The sequence below is a fragment of the Stegostoma tigrinum genome, chromosome 3 (genome assembly GCF_030684315.1).
Source record: "Stegostoma tigrinum isolate sSteTig4 chromosome 3, sSteTig4.hap1, whole genome shotgun sequence".
NCBI lineage: Eukaryota > Metazoa > Chordata > Chondrichthyes > Orectolobiformes > Stegostomatidae > Stegostoma > Stegostoma tigrinum.
The window spans coordinates 108,619,329-108,636,647 of record NC_081356.1 but is presented as its reverse complement, the minus strand read 5'-3'; the positions used below and the strand labels follow the sequence as shown (position 1 = coordinate 108,636,647).

The 17,319-nt window shown below is 42.9% G+C and overlaps 1 protein-coding gene across 1 annotated transcript in view; it reads right to left on the bottom strand.

Moving 5' to 3' along the window:
- jmy (junction mediating and regulatory protein, p53 cofactor) overlaps nt 1–17,319 on the bottom strand; it is a 126,518-nt gene that overhangs the window by 30,882 nt on the left and 78,317 nt on the right. Inside the window, exons 4-5 of the mRNA XM_048527962.2 lie at nt 4,475–4,644; nt 1,254–1,419 (exon numbers count right to left, since the gene is read on the bottom strand). Coding sequence (XP_048383919.2) covers nt 1,254–1,419; nt 4,475–4,644 — 336 coding nt within the window. The remainder of the gene's footprint in view (nt 1–1,253; nt 1,420–4,474; nt 4,645–17,319) is intronic.

Genomic DNA, 17,319 nt, shown 5'->3' with positions numbered 1-17,319 from the left:
TTTAAAAAGCAAGTTATATATATGGGGAAATAAGTTTGATATTCTCCTAAACCTTTGCTAAACGTAGCATTCATGAGATGGGCAATAGGCTTATAATAATAGTTTTACAGTCATAGAGCCCTATAGTAATACAACATGGAAACCAGGGCCTTCGGCTCAAATTAGTCCATGCTGACCATGGTGCCCACTCAGCTAGTTCCAATTGTCCACATTTGGTCCATATCCCTCTAAACCTTTCTCATCCATGTACCTATCCAAATGTTTTTTTTAATATATTGCTACTGAAACTGTCTCAACCACTTTCTCTGGCAGCCTATTCCATATATGCACCACTCTCTGTGTGAAGTTCCCCCTCAGGTCCTTCTTAAATCCTTTCATCTTAAACCTTTGCCTTCTAGTTATCAATTCCCCATCTGTGGGGAAAATACTATACGCATTCATCCTATCTATGCCCCTCATGATTTTATACGCCTTAAGGTCACTCCTCATTTTCCTATGTTCCGTGGAATAAAGTACTATCCTGGCCAACCTCTCCCTATAACTCAGGGCCTACTAGTCCTGGCAACATTCTCATAAAATCTTCTTTGCACATTTTCCAGTTTAACTAGGTCTTTCCCAAAACCGCACACAAACTTCAAGCACGGCCTCACCAACGACTTAGATAACTGTAACATAACATCCCAACTCCAATACTAAATGCCTCAACCAACGAAGGCCAGCATGCTAAATGCCTGTCCACTAATGACCCTGCTTTCAACGAACTATGTACTTGTACTAACAGCTCCCTCTGTCCCACAATGCTCCTAGGACCTTACCACTGACTGTACAAATGCTACCTTGGTTTGACTTTTCAAATGCAACATCTCACACTTATCTGTATTGAATAACTCTGCAACAAAGAAAGCATTTTCTCCACAGCAAAGCAACTATGATGAGCAGTGTGGGACCAAGGGAAAGCAAATCCAAGTCCTCAAGAAAAGTGTGCGCAGATGTGCTAATTCAAAGTTAATATAATTATTTGAAAAGACAATAACAGCATTATGAGAACCAAAAAGATGGCTCCCAACTATTTAAATCATTTACAGGAACAAAAACAAAGTTGCTGGAATAGCTCATTCTGGCAGCATATGTGAAGGAAGAAACAAGAATTCATGTTTTGGGTCCGGTGCCCCTTCCTCAGAACTATTTCGGGTTTTGTTTAAAACATTTTACTTATACTGCACAAACTGAGTTCAATTCATTTTCTAACACACCTGCAATGAGCCTCTTAATGCTTTCAAGTTGTGCTGTTAACAGTAGTTCCTCACATTTCAGGATCTCAAACTGCACCTCATATAACTGAAGTTGCATGTCGTAATAGTCTGCCTCCAGCCGGTCCAGCCGTGCAATAGCATCTGTGCCACTCTGCAGACTCTGCATCTGTTTTAAAGAAGAAAATGTAAACAGACAAGAATGCTAGATTCTACAATGCAGCAGTGAAGTGGTTACAAATAGCGTTGATCCAGTATTTGCAATACTGTGCTTCATCATACTAGCACATCTCAGCAAGTAAACACAAAAGAAATAGACAAATGCACAGTTTGGGCAGAATTTAATCATGACGGTTAGAGCAGATGTGCCACCAACGGCATTCAACAGTGGTAGAGGGCCCTCTTCCCTCTGAGGAGGTCACCAGATAAAACTTTGAATTTGACTGAATATCAGCATTCAGCTGAGAGATCATATTTTCATGGCACAGGAGCACTGACAGGGCAGTTCAAACCTCATTTCTCAAATCAGATTGAGGTTTCCAATAGCAATCGAGGTGATGTTTATCCTGCCAGCCATTAGGGTCAACACCACTCATACATGTTTAAGGAGATAACTATATATAAAATGCATATAAAAATATGCATTGAAAATGAACAACAATCAAACATTATCAGCCAACATAGTAATCACATCAGGACTAACGCCTACATTTGAATTAAACAGACAATGTACATTGTAGCTAAGTTACAATCAATCATATTGCATGCAAAATCATTAGTTTTAAATACAAATCTGCGTCAAGTTCTCCCTCTTTCAGTCAGTTTTTTCTGTATTTCATCACTGATCAGACAAAGCTGGTTTCAATCAACTACCACATTAATGTCCTTAATTATGATCACTTATGTGCATTTGTGCCTCACTGTTCGACATAGTGGCAACCAATGCATCATTGACTTCACAACTTCATAACCATCAGTATTTTGAGAATGACATAGTTCCATTAGGATAAAATTGTTACTTCAATTGTACACAACTTCAGAATCACTGACTGTAGATATCAAGAAAATTTAATTTTCGTTCCTTACATTTTTTGACCACAATTTACATTTATTTTTATGAACAGGCTATTCTCACTTAAGATTGAGGTCGGTTACTTGAAAATCACAAATTTACATGAGAAGGTAGTAAATGAAGCATCAATTCCAATTATAATCAATGTTAAAACTGGAGTTTGGTTCTCTTTAGCAGAGAAAAACTTTAAACCATTATACACTGTTAGTTGAAATATAGTATCAACAATTGCTAAATTCATATATTTCTTACACAAGATAACTTACAAAGTGTATTTATTAAAAAGTATAAAAATGTACTATTCCACAGCATGGTTAGATTGACCATCTAATAGCAGAAACTGGTTGGTGCAAATGTATGGCCAGAGTACCCGCACTGACTACCTGCAGCCACGAGATGGAGCCCACGATCTCAGTTCAAATTCACAAGGGAAGCAAAACCCCAGAAGCAGATGAGCACTGCTGAAAGGAAAACCAGACCTGCAGCCTAAATGCAAGCATTTCCAAAGAGTCGTCTTTGGGCATGATAGCATGACCTCAGTTTCTATCTTCACAGATGTTGCTAAACTTGTGGAGTTTATCTAGCATTTTCTGTTTTTATTTCAGATTTCCAACATCCTCAGTAGTTTCCTTTTACTGTTGAGGTTGGTCGGCTCGCCGAGCTGGTTTGTTGTTCCACAGACGTTTCTTTACCATGCTTGGTAACATCCTCAGTGCAGCCTCTAATAAAGCGTCGGTGTGTTTTCCTGCCTGGCTTTTAAACTCTGTGGTCCATTGCGATGGATCGCCTCACTTCCAGGTTTCCTCCGTAGTGGAATGTAAATGGGGTTGAGTTCAATGTGTTTATTAATAGCATGCTTTGTGGAGTGCCATGCTTCCAGGAATTTTCATGCTTGTCTCTGCTTAGCCTGTTCAGGGATCTTGGTGTTGTCCCAGTCGAAGTCGTGGTTTTTCTTGTCCATGTGGATTGAGATGAGTGAATATTGATCTTGTCTTCTGTAGCCAGTTGGTGTTCATGTAGTCTTGTCAGTAGTTTCCTTCCTGTTAGTCCGATATGGTGTTTCTCGCAGTTTCAGCAGGGCATCTTGTAGATGACACTGGTCCTGTCCATGGCTGGGATTGGGTCTTTAGTTCAGGTGAGCACTGTTCGAAGGGTTGATACGGGCTTGAGTGCCACGCTGATGCCCAGCGGTCGTAGTAGTCTTGTGGTGAGTTCTGACGTGTTCCTGATGGAGGGTAGTGTGATGAGTGTGTCAGGGCATGTAGAATCTTCCTGATGCTGTTCCTGTAGGCATCTCCTGACCCAGTTCTTTGGATATCCATTATTCTCGAAAACTTGGAAGAGGTATTCCTCCTCCTCCTCTTGGCGTAGTTCCATGTTGCCTCTAGTGTGTTTTTGCCCTTTTAAATAGTGTTCACACACAGCTTCGTTTGTGTGTGCTCACCTCAATCCACACGGACAAGGAGAACCATGACTTTGACTGGGAGAACACCAAGATCCTGGGACAGGCTAGGCAGAGGCAAGCACGAGAATTCCTGGAAAGCATGGCATTCCGCGAAGCATGCTATTAATAAACTCGACCCCACATACTTTCCACTCCAGAGGAAACCTGCAAGTGAGGCAATCTACCGCAACAGCCCCAGAGTTTAAAAACCAGGCAGGATAACACACTGACGCTTCATCAGAGGCTGCGCTGAGGATGTTACCAATCACAGTAATGAAACGTGTGCAAAACAACATACCAGCTTGGTGAGCCAACCAACGTCAACACCCACAACCCGAGCTACAGATTTACTCCAAAAACTTAGAGTTTACTTTTACATGAATGCATTTCTAGATGTTGGTCTGTGATGACAATGGACACTGACAAAGCACACAAATTATGCCAAAATGAAAAAAGTCAACGCAAAACAAGACCAAAACAAGGTCCCAAAAAGCAAATGGTGTTAAAAACAAAGTAACATCCAGTGGAGCGGAGTAATGTTAATTGAGGAATAGCTATACTTTAAATATTACATTGTTAGAAAAACTAAAAGAACTGCAGATGCTTGAAATTATAAAAACAGATTGCTGGAAAAACTCAGCAGGTCTTACTTTGGGTCCACTGACCTTCTTCAGAACAAGTGCTTTTGTTACTATGCTACAAACTTACTTCATCTCGGAGTGTCCGTTTTTTCTGTTCCAGACAGATCTCTTTTGCTCTCATCAGTTGTAGTGTTTCCTTTGCAACTGCGTACCGAAGCTTTTCCATTCTCTCAACAGCCACGGACCAGGCTGCCTTTCCACATTTCTTCTGGTCAGCACGCATCCGATCATACACAGCTAAAAGAAAATAGGTTCGTTCAAAATAAGATAATAGGGTAGGTAAATTACTACTGCTTGTGCCTCTTAACAGACCACTGCCTAAAATGACAGATCTTGTCTGATTAATATTGTGATTGTCAAAATGCTGTTAAATCCACTGGCTTCTTTGGCAACTTCGACACATCTTTTATTATTCATTCATAGCGAAGTGGCCATCACGGGCTGGGTCGGCATTTATTGCCCATATCTTAAATGCCTTTGAGGAGGTGATGGCGAACTGCCTTCTTGAACTGCAGCAATCCATTATGCTTTCAAAAAGGGAGATCAAGGATTACCACCTAACAAATTGCTGCTTTTGAGCAATGGTGGTGGCGAGAGTGAATGTTTGTGGATGTGGTACCAATCAAGCAGACTGCTTTTTCCTTGATGGGGGTCAAGCTTCTTGAGTTTGTCGGCATTCCACACACACAGGCCAGTGGTGAATATTCCAACACACTGCTGACTTGTGTTTTGCAGATGTTGGACAGGTCAGGGGAAGGCAGATGGTGAGTTACTCCCCACTTATTTCTTAGTGTCTGAGCAGCTCTTATAGCCACAATATTTGTATGTGTGATCCAGTTCAATTTCTGGTCAATGCTATTCCCCAGAGTAGTTTAAGGTAGAAGTTAATATCACAGCAGAACACATTCAAGAATGAGGTTGTTGACTGGCTCACCAAGCTGGCTTGTTTTGATTCAGATGTTTCATCACCATGCTAGGTAACATCATCAGTGAGGCCTCCAATGAAACAACATTGTTATACTCCGCTTGAAATTTATACTGTTCAGCTTGTTATGGTGAGTTGTGTCATTTCCTGTTCTGTTCTGTGTGGGTATGTATATAGGGTCCAATTCTACATGCTGCCCTACATCAAGAACATATCAGAACTGACGAGACTCCTACAACCACTAGGAATCATGGTAGCACACAAGCCCACAGCAACGCTATGACAAACACTTACAAGGATTAAAGACACCATACCCATGACATGCAGAACCAATGTGGTTTACAAAATGCCATCCAACAATTCCACAAACATTACATCGGACAGACAGGAAAGAAACTAGCTATTAGCTAGCAGCAAAAGGACAGTACAAACTTGCTCTAATATCAGTACATACGGACAATGAAGGCCATCAGTTTAACTGGGGAAATGTAACCATAGTAGCCCAAGCCAATTGTAGACATGCATGGGAATTCCTAGGGGCATGGTTTTCAACCTATAATGCGATCAACAAACATACAGAATTGGGCCCCAAATAGAAATCCATAGAGAACAGAACCAAAAATGACACTACACATCATAACAGACCGGACAGCATAAAATGCAGTAGAACAACATTGCTTCGTCAGAGGCCTCACTGATGCTGCTACCTAGCATGGTGAAGAAACATCTTAATGAAAAAAAGCCAGATTGGTGAGCAAGTCAACAACCTCATTCACAGCCCAAGCTACAAATCTTTGAGGAAGAAGAAACAAACATTCAAGGATCTTGTTGAGGTTGGTTGGCTCGCTGAGCTGTTTTGTTGTTCTGCAGACGTTTTGTTACTGTCCTTAGTAACATCCTCAGTGCAGCCTCTGATGAAGCGTCGGTGTGTTTTCCCGCCTGGCTTTTAAAACTCTGGGGTCCGTTGCGATGGACTGCCTCAATTCCGGGTTTCCTCCGTAGTGGAATGTATATGGGGTTGAGTTCAATGTGTTTATTAATAGCCTGCTTCGTGGAGTGCCATGCTTCCAGGAATTCTCGTGCTTGTCTCTGCTTAGCCTGTTCAGGGATCTTGGTGTTGTCCCAGTCGAAGTCGTGGTTTTTCTTGTCCATGTGGATTGAGTTGAGTGAATATTGGTATTGTCTTCTGTAGCCAGTTGGTGTTCATGTAGTCTTGTCAGTAGTTTCCTTCCTGTTTGTCCGATGTGGTGTTTCTTGCAGTCTCAGCAGGGGGTCTTGTGGATGACATTCGTACTGTCCGTGGCAGGGTGTGGGTCTTTCGTTCCGGTGAGCACTTGTTGGAGGGTTGATGTGGGTTTTTGTGCCACTCTGATGCCCAGCGGTCATAGAAGTCTTGTGGTGAGTTCTGACGTGTTCCTGATGGAGGGTAGTGTGATGAGTGTGTCGGGGCATGTAGAATCTTTCTGATGCTGTTCCTGTAGGCATCTCCTGACCCAGTTCTTAGGATATCCATTATTCTTGAACACTTGGAAGAAGTGTTCCTCCTCCTCTTGGCATAGTTCCATGTTGCTGCAGTGTTTTGTTGCCCTTTTAAATAGTGTTTACACGCAGCTTTGTTAGTGTGTGCTGGGATGGTTACTATTGAAGTTCAATACCTAATCTGTGTGTGTGGCTTTTTGGTGTACTTTCCTCTGCAGTTCCCCATTTGTCTTGTGCTCTACCATGACATCCAGGAATTTTATTCCGGTGAGGATGTTGTTCATGAGTTTGTGTCTCTCTTCTAATTTGGACCAAATGAGAAGAGACACACAAACTCATAAACAGCACGCTCACCGGAATAAAATTCACCAGAGAGGAGGAGAAGAACAAACTCTCATTCCTAGATGTCATGGTAGAGCACAAGACAAATGGAGAACTGCAAACGAAAGTACAGCGAAAAACCACATGCACAGGCCAGGTATTGAACTTCAATAGTAACCATCCCAGCACACACTAACAAAGCTGTGCGCGAACACTATTTAAAAGGCCACAAAACACTGCAGCAACATGAAACTACGCCAAGAGGAAGAGGAATACCTCTTCTAAGTGTTCAAGAATAATGGATATCCTAAGAACTGGGTCAGGAGATGCTTACAGGATCGGGATCAGAAAGATTCTACACGCCCCAACACACTCATCACACTGCCCTCCAGCAGGAACACGTCAGAACTCACCACAAGACTCCTACGACCGCTGGGCATCAGCGTAGCACTCAAGCCCACATCAACCCTTCGACAAGTGCTCATCTGAACTGAAGACCTAATCCCCGCCATGGACAGGACCAGTGTCATCTACGAGATCCCCTTCTGAGACTGCAAGAAACACCACATCGGACAAACAGGAAGGAAAACTACTGACAAGACTACATGAACACCAACTGGCTACAGAAGGCAAGACCAATATTCACTCAACTCAATCCACATGGACAAGAAAAACCACGACTTCGACTGGGACAACACCAAGATCCCTGAACAGGCTAAGCAGAGATAAGCACGAGAATTCCTGGAAGCATGGCACTCCACGAAGCAGGCTATTAATAAACACACTGAACTCGACCCCATATATATTCCACTACGGAGGAAACCCGGAAGTGAGGCAGTCCATCGCAACGGACCCCAGCGTTTAAAAGCCAGGCGGGAAAACACACCGACGCTTCATCAGAGGCTGTACTGAGGATGTTACCAAGGACAGTAACAAAATGCCTGCGGAACAACAAACCAGCTCGACAAGCCGACTGACCTCAACACCCACAACCCAACTACAAATCCACTCCAAAACCTTAGGATTCAAGGATCTTGAACAGACAGTTTTGCAGCTGCAAATGCAACTTCAGGGTGGTTTGTTGCCTCTGTAATGCTATGGGTAAGGATGTCACAAATCAGCTCTGCAACATTCTTCTCAGAACGTGAACTGCCAGAGGACACAGTCCACAACAGTACCAGACACATAGGTAGAAGGGGTATGTGGTTCTGGATCTGGAATTTAGGAACTAGGTAGAAAATTGGTAAGCAGGACCTCTAAAGTAATATTCTTTAGATTACACTCAGTGCCACATGCAAATGAGTACAAAAAGAAGCTAAGTCAGATGAATGCATGGCTCAAAGAACAGTGCAGGAAGGAGGGTTTTAGATTCCTGACATATATATGGAACTGGCTCTACGGGAGATGGCATTTGTACAAACTGCAGAGGTTAGATCTGTACAGTTGGGTTGATCAGCCACTTGTGGCCTCACCATGAGAGTAGAAGAGAGTCATCCTTGTATGCGAGGGACCACTAACGATAGCTAACCAAATGCTTCAATGTCTTTTACTCACACCACGGTCATAACTTTATACATGGCATGTAATCAGAAATCTATCAATCCTCACCTTTTAAAGACTGAACCTCCACAGCCCTGTGTGGTAAAGAATTCCAAAGGTTCACAAACGTGTGTGTAAAACACATTATCCTCATGTTGGAACCACAAAGCGGCATCCCCCTTATTTTTAAATTGTACCCCCGATCTGAGTACCCCTTTCAAGTAGGGGAAACCCGCATCAACACCGTGCATCACTTTATGAATTTTCTAAGTTTCAGTAAAATCACCACTTATTCTTAGACAGTGTAGAGAATATAGGTCCAGTTTGCCCAATCTCTCATCATAAGACAGACCTGCCATCCTGGAAACAAGTCTTGTGAACTTTTATTGCACTCTCACCATTGCAATAAGATTTTTTCCTTAGATAAGTAGGCCAAAACTGCACACAATACTCCAGATGTAATGAAACCGAACACTTAAATAATTGAAGAAAGGTTTCAATAGACAATAAACAATAAACAATAGATGTAGGAGAAGGCCATTCGGCCCTTCGAGCCAGCACCACCATGCATTATGATCATGGCTGATCATCCACAATCAGTATCCTGTTCCTGCCTTATCCCCATAACCCTTGATTCCACTATCTTTAAGAGCTCTAGCCATCTCTTTCTTGAAAGTATCCAGAGACTTGGCCTCCACTGCTTTCTGGGACAGAGCATTCCATAGATCCACCACTCTCAGAGTGAAGAAGTTTTTCCTCAACTCTGTTCTAAATGGCCTACCCCTTATTTTTAAACTGTGTCCTCTGGTTCTGGGCTCACTCATTAGCGGAAACATGCTTCCTGCTTCCAGAGTGTCCAATCCCTTAATAATCTTATGTCTCAATCAGATCCCCTCTCATCCTTCTAAACTCAAGTGTATACACGCCCAGTCACACCAATCTTTCAACATATGATAGTCCCGCCATTCTGGGAATTAACCTCGTGAACCTAGACTGCACTCCCTCAATAGCAAGAATGTCCTTCCTCAAATTTGGAGACCAAAACTGCACACAATACTCCAGGTGCAGTCTTACCAGGGCCCTGTGCAGCTGCAGAAGAACCTCTTTGTTCCTATACTCAATTCCTCTTGTTATGAAGGCCAGCATGCCTTTAGCTTTCTTCACTGCCTGCTGTACCTGCATGCTTGCTTTCATTGACTGATGTACAAGAACACCTAGATCTCATTGTACTTCCCCTTTACCTACCTTGACTCCATTTAGATAGTAATCTGCCTTCCTGTTCTTGCCACCAAAGTGGATAACCTCACATTTATCCACATTAAACTGCATCTGTTATGCATCCGTCCACTCACCTAGCCTTTCCAAGTCACCCTGTTTACTCATACCATCCTCCTCACATTTCACACTGTCACCCAGCTTTGTGTCATCAGCAAATTTACTAACATTACTTGTAATGCATCCATCTATGACTTTTTTCATGACTCCTGTACTCAAATCTTCTTGCAATAAAGGCTAATATTCTATTAGCCTTCTTACTAGCTTGCAGCAGCCACATATTATCCTTCAGTGATATACTGACGACCATCTACATCAATTTGTAGATCTAAATTTCCAATCTCTTGCTATTTAAGAAATACTCTGCCTATTATATTCCACCTGACATCTTCTTTCCTGTTCAGTAAATCTGCTCAAATCCTCCTGAAGCCACTTTACATCCTCACAACACACAAAACAACTTAACTTTGTATCATCTGTATGTCAGTCAATTGTGGTTAAGTGGCCAGAGGTCTCCAACACAGAAAAGGGCCCCTCAGCTTATCAAGCCTGCACCAGTCAAAAATAAGCAACTAACTATTCTAATCCCATTTCCCAGCAGCCTTACATGCCTTGGCACATCTAAATACTACTTAAATATTGAGGGTTTTGCCTCTACTACCCTCACAAGCAGTGAGTTCCAGATTCCCACCACCCTCTCAGTGGGGTAAAAGAAATTCCTCACATACCCACGAAGTTTCCTGCCCCTTACCTTAATCCTTTGCCCCCTGCTTTTGATGCCTCCAATGAGAAAGGCTTCTTCTTGCAAATTGGTTTTTGAGTGGCTTGCTTCTCCTCTGATTCACTGGATTCTAAGACGGCTGATGAATCTAATCTGTGATCTGATGTGGAGCAGGCGCTGTTCGAAAGGCTGGACAGATGCTTTGCTTTGAGATTTGTGTGCCGCCTCCGACATCTTAATTTCACCTCTGTACCTTCCCAACAAAGCCTCTCAATGAGTTTGTTGTCCTTCTCAGTCAGCCTTCTTAATTTTGATTACTCACAACCTACTGTCTTCTGTGCAGATATAGATGACCTGTTCAGGGGTGTTTCAAGGACATGGTAAAACAAACATGGCCAGAACCTTTCCATTAAATGGTGGGGTCATGGGTCGAGTTGTAGAACAGTAAGACCTACTTTTAGTTCAGATACACAATTCTTTGGTATTTGTGTCACAGCTAGACAGGATGGTTAAGACGGCATTTAGCACGCTTGCCTTCATTGGTTTGACCTCTGAGTATAGGAATTAGGCCATCATGTTGAGGTTGTACAGGATAATAGTGAGGCCTCTTCTGGAGTACTGTGTGCAGTTCTGGTTGTCCTGCTGTAGCAAAGATATTATTAAATTGGAGGGGATTCAGAAAATATATACCGGGATGTTGTTGGGAATGGAATTTTTCAGTTATAAGGAGAGCCCAGGACTTTTTTCACTGACCACAGGACTCTGACCTTAGAGAGATTTATAAAATCTTAAGGGGCATAGATAAGGTCAATAGTAAGGTATTTTCCCTAGGGTGGGGTAATTCAACACCAGAATGCACATTTTTAAAGTGAGAATTTTTAAAAAGTCATGAGGGGCAACTTTTTTTAAACACACAGCGTAGCGCATGTGAGGAAGGAGCTGCCAGTGCAAGTGGTAGATGTAGGCACTGTTACATTTAAATGATATTTGGATAAATACATGAATAACAAAGATTTGGAGGGATATGGGCAAAATGCAGACAAGTGGGTTAGTTTAATTTGGGAAATTTGGTTGGCATGGACTAATTGGACTGAGGGGTCTGTTTTCATGCTGTATGACTCTGACATTCCTAAAGCGTTTCCACTGTCCTTCTCAGAATCTCCTGCTATTAACTGCGTCCCAAGTAGAACATGTGCTTCGAAAGTCTAATGTTGTTTGTATGCAAGGCACGTCCTGTCCAGTAGAACTGGTTTCAATGGGTGCCTTGACTTAGGCAAGTTGGCTTAGGAGAGGACATTGCTATTTGACTGCCTTGCTTATCATTAAAGTTGCAGGGTCTTGCGAAGAAACCGCTTTGGTATTTTAACATACTTGGAGGTGCCATATGTACGGGATCACTGTTGTCCAGTAAATCACGAACTTGAGCTCAGAATCGAGATCCTGGTCCTTAAATACTTGTCAGTTGGCAGAAGGCTGATTTGACCCATTGGAATCAATTATGAATTTTATAGTCTATTTTATAGTCTATGTTGGCAGGGGGGTCCCAAGATACAGAAACTGGTCCACATTTTCCAGGAACACCTCATTGATCTTAAGCAATGGGAGAAGACAGGATTGTTGTGGAAGCTAGTTAAAGAGAACATGGTTTTATGAATAATAAATGAAAGGCCCATTTTCAACGTGCTTTGGGAGATGGTGTCAACAATGACCTGGCGAACACGGCATAAGCATTTCTCTCCATGAGAGAGAAACAACTGGTTATGTAACTTGAGGACACCACTCCGCATTAAGAATGAGACATAGAAAGGCTATCCTCCATAAACTAGCATTATCTGTGACATTTCTCTTAATCTGGCACCTTTTCTATCTAGAAGTTAAAATAAATTTCTGGATTCATTTCTGTACCATGTGATACTGACCTCTACAATGTCACTTCACAGATATCCAACACTTTTAATGTGGTCGTACTGTGGTTATGTTATTAAACTAATAGTCTAGTAGCCTGGACGAATGCTAGCAAGAGAGGGTTTTTCCCCTTATTGAATACAAATGTTACCTTAGCTCAGTGGTCACACCTACGCCTTTGCAACAGAAGTCAGTGGATGTAAAACCCCTCTTTTCGACTTCGGCACTTATTTTTGTCTGAAGATAAACATTAATGCGCACTACTGACAGAGGGCCACTGCATAACAGAAACTGACAATACTTTGGACACAATGGCACATTTCTAGGTGCTTCACAAAATGTGTGACACTAATTCAAAAGGTTTAAAATTTTAAAGCCAAGGCAAACTTGACTGGGGGCCAAAATAGGTCAACAAGTACAACGATGACAGGAGAATGGAACTGCGAGTTGAGACGCACACAGTAGATTCTGAGTGACCTCAAAGTTTTTCATAGGTAAAACATGAGAGATTAGCCAATGTTATTTTGGAATAATCAATTGCAGAGACATCGGAGGCATTAATCAGTGTTTCAGCAATAGATAAACTAAGATGGCGACAAAGTAGAGCAATGCTTCTGAAGTGAAAGTAGACAGCCTTAACGCTGGCAGGAATATCAGGTTGGAATCTCAACTTGGAATCAAATAAGCCAGGAAACCATTATGCAATACCAAGGATCAGATGAGCAGTAAAATTTTCTCTAATCAAATGTTTCAAAGATTGACATCAACTACTTTTGGTTTGCTCCTTTCTCTGACCACCACACTATTTCTCTCCTTAGAACATTGAGATTGACCCAATCTGATCACAGGTTGGTACTGTATTTGATCTCGACAATGGAGCTGTCCCACCCAGTTGGCAACAGTGGAGAAGAATGGTGTGGTCAACTGTGTCAAAGACAAGGCTAGAAGGGACAGTCATTTGTGACAGTGATAAGAGCTTTTTGGTTCATTGGCATGGCTTGAATCGGTAATTAGTAAGGGCTATCGTGGTAAGGGTTGATTTTCTGAGAAGTAAAATGATGACAAGTTCACAGGAAAAAGAACCAAAACAAATTAGTAAGTGCCGTAGGGTCCTAAAGCACGGAGACAAGCCCTTTGGCCCAAACTGGTCAGTGCCGACCAAAATGTCCATCCATGCTAAGTCCATTTCCCTGGACTTGCCCATATTCTTCTAAGCTTCTCCTTTCCATGTATTTGTCCAAATGCCTTTTAAATGTTGTTAATCTACCTGCCTCAACCACTTCCGCTGGCAGCTCATTCCATATGTGTACCACCCTCTGTGTAAAAGAAGTTGTCCCTCAGGTTCCCATGCATTCTTTCCCCTCTTAACTTAAACTGATGCCCTCTAGTCTTTGATTCCCCAACCCTGGGAGAAAGACCAAGTGCATTCACCCTATCCATGCCTCTGATGATCTTATACACTTCTATAAGACACCCCTCAGCCTCCTATGCTCTAAAGGGGAAAAAAAGTCCTAGCTTGTTCAATCTCTCCCTATAACTCAATTACTCGAGTCCTGTCAAAATCCTGTAAATCTCTTCTGCATACTTTCTAGTCTAATAACATCCTTCCCCCATAGCAAGGTGACCAAGACCGAACATAATACTCCAAGTGCAGTTTCACCAAGTCATGTGCAACTGCATCGTAACTTCCCAACTTCTATACCTAATACCCTCGCTAATGAAGGCTAGTGTGCTAAAAGCCTCCTTCCCTGCTCTGTCTACCTGTGACTCTGCTTTCAGAGAACCGTGCAGTGCACTCCAAGGTCCCTCTCGTCCACTATACTCCTTAAGGCCTTACCATTCACCATGAAACTCCGATCTGGATTTGACTTTCCAAAATGCAACACCTCACACTTATCTGTATTAAACTCCAATTGCCATTTCCCGGCCCACTTCCCCAGCTGACCAAGATCCTGCTGCAATTTCTGATAGCCTTCCTTATTGTCCACCATACCTGCCTATTTTCGTGTAATCTGCAAACTTACTAATCATGCCTTGTACATTCTCATCCAAATCATTGATAAAGACAACAAACAGCAATGGCCCAGCTCAGGCCCGAGGCACACCACTAATCACAGGCCTCCAGTCAGACATGCATCTTTCCAGCATTACCCTCTGCTTCCTACCATCAAGCCAATCGTATATCCAATTTGCCAGCTCTCCATGGATTCCATGCGATCTAACCTTCCAGAACAGCCTACCATGTGGAACAATATCAAAGGCTTTACTGAAATCCATGTAGACTACGAATATTGCCCTGCCCTCAACAACCTTCCTGGTCACTTCAGAGAACTAACAAATCTGTGACGCATGATCTCCCACACACAAAGCTATGTGCTGACTATGCTGAATCAAACTCTATCTTTCCAAATGTATGTATATCTTAATCCCCAGAACCTTCTCAAGTAACTTTACCTACCCCAGATACTAAACTTACTGATCTATGATTTCCAGGCTTTTTTTTTTTGCAGCCCTCCTTGAATAAGGGCACAACATTTGCTGCCCTCCAGTCTTCCGCAACTTCACCCATGGTTAACCACGATGCAAATATATATCAGCCAGGGCCCCTGCAATTTCTGTCCTAGCCTCTTGCAGCCTCTTGGATATATCTGGTCAGGATCTGGAGATTTATCCACCTTCACACATTCTAATACCTCCTGTACTATGACATGGGCTGTCCCCAAGATATCACCACTAACATAGCCTAGTTCCCAATCTTCATAGCTTTCTCCACAGTAAATGCAGAGGAGAAGCATTCATTGAGGACCTCGCCCATTTCTTTCAGTTCCACACGTACATATCCACTTTGGTTGTTGAGGGGTCCTATTCTTTTTCCTTTAATATACTTAAAGAATCTCTTTGGATTCACCCTAATCTTCTCAGCCAAAGCTATATCATGCCCCCTTTTTGCCCTCCTGATTTCCTTCTTCAGTAAACTTCTGTACCTCCTATATACCTCCAGGAATATCCTTGATCTCAGCTGCCTCTCCTGAGTCATCTTTCCTTTTTTTCCTGGTCAAAGCCTCAAAATCTCTTGTCATCCAGGGTTCCCTGCTCCTGTCAATCACACTGTTCACTCTCACAGGAACATAAAGATCTTGAACTCTAACTATCACACTTTTAAAGGCCCACACTTGCCAGAGGTCCCTTTGCCTGCAAACAAACTACTTCAATCAATCCCTGTGAGCTCCTGTCTAATTCCATCAAAATTCACTTTGGCCCAATTTAGAACTTGAATATGTGGACCAGTTTTGTCTTTTTCCATAACTATTTTAAAATTAATAGACTATGGTCACTAGTCTCAAAGTGCTGCCCCACTGTCACCTCAGTCACCTGTCCTGCCCGATCTCCCAACAGTAGGTCAAGTTGTGTCTCTTCCCGAGTAGGACCCTCTATATACTGCTTAAGGATACTTTCCAGAACACATTTAACAAATTTCACCACATCTAAGCACTTAATACTATAGTAGCGCCGGTCTAGGTTAGAAAATTTAAAACCCTGCACTATGTCAACCCTATTGATTAGATTACCTACAGTGTGGAAACAAGCCCTTTGGCCCAACAAGTCCACACCGCCCCTTGAAGCATCCCACCCAGACGCATCCCCCTATAACCCACACCTCCCTGAACAATTTACGGGCAATTTAGCATGGCCGATCCACCTAGCCTGCACATCTTTGGACTGTGGGAGGCAATTGGAGCACCCGGAGGAAACCCACACAGACACGGGGAGAACGTGCAAACTTCACACAGACAGTCAGTCGCCCGAGGCTGGAATTGAACCCGGGTCCCTGGCGCTGTGAGGCTGCAGTGCTAACCACTGAGCCACCGTGCCGCCCCCTCCGCAATCTCCCTGTATATTTGTTCCTCTAATTCCTGTTGACTATTTGAGGGCCTACAGTACAACCCCAATAATGTCACTATCCAGCTATTTCTTAGCTCCATCCACAAAGCCTCAGGGATGATCCCTGTTATTTCATCTCTGACTACTGTCGATATTCCCCTTAATCAAAAATGCAACTCCCCCTCCCCTCTTTCCTCCACTTCTGTTCTGCCTAAAGTACCTACACCCTGGCACATTATGCTGCCAGTGTTATCACTTCCTCAGCCAGGTTTCTGTAACAGTTATAATATCTTAGCCTCACGTATTTAGCCACGCCTGGTTCATCAGCCTTTCTGTCAGCCCTCTTGCATTGAAATAAACATAATTTAATCCAACAGGCATTCTTCACTCCCTGTCCTGTTCCAACCTGAACTGTCTCTTCAACTTGCTATTTCTGATTACTGTATCTCCTTCCAGCCTCGCATTTACCTCCCTGCTGTTTAGGATCCCACCCTGCGCCAATCCCCTCCCCTCCCCTGCAGCACTATTAAATTTGTCCACCAGGATACTGGTCTCCCTCCAGTTCAGGTGCAACCTGTCCCTCATGAACAGGTCACCTCTGCCTCAGAAAAGATCCCAAAATGATCCAGGAATCTGAATCCCTGCCACCAATTCTTTAGCCATGCATTCATCTGTCATTTCCTCCTGTTCTTAGCCTCACTAGCACATGGCACTCTAAGCAATCTGGAGATTACCATCTTCGAGGTCTTGATTTTTAACTTTGTTCCTAGCTCTCCACATTCGCTTTGCAGGATCTCATCCCTATTTCTATCTATGTCACTTGTGCCGACAGATGTCCGCGTTCTTCAAGGACCGCAACATCGCC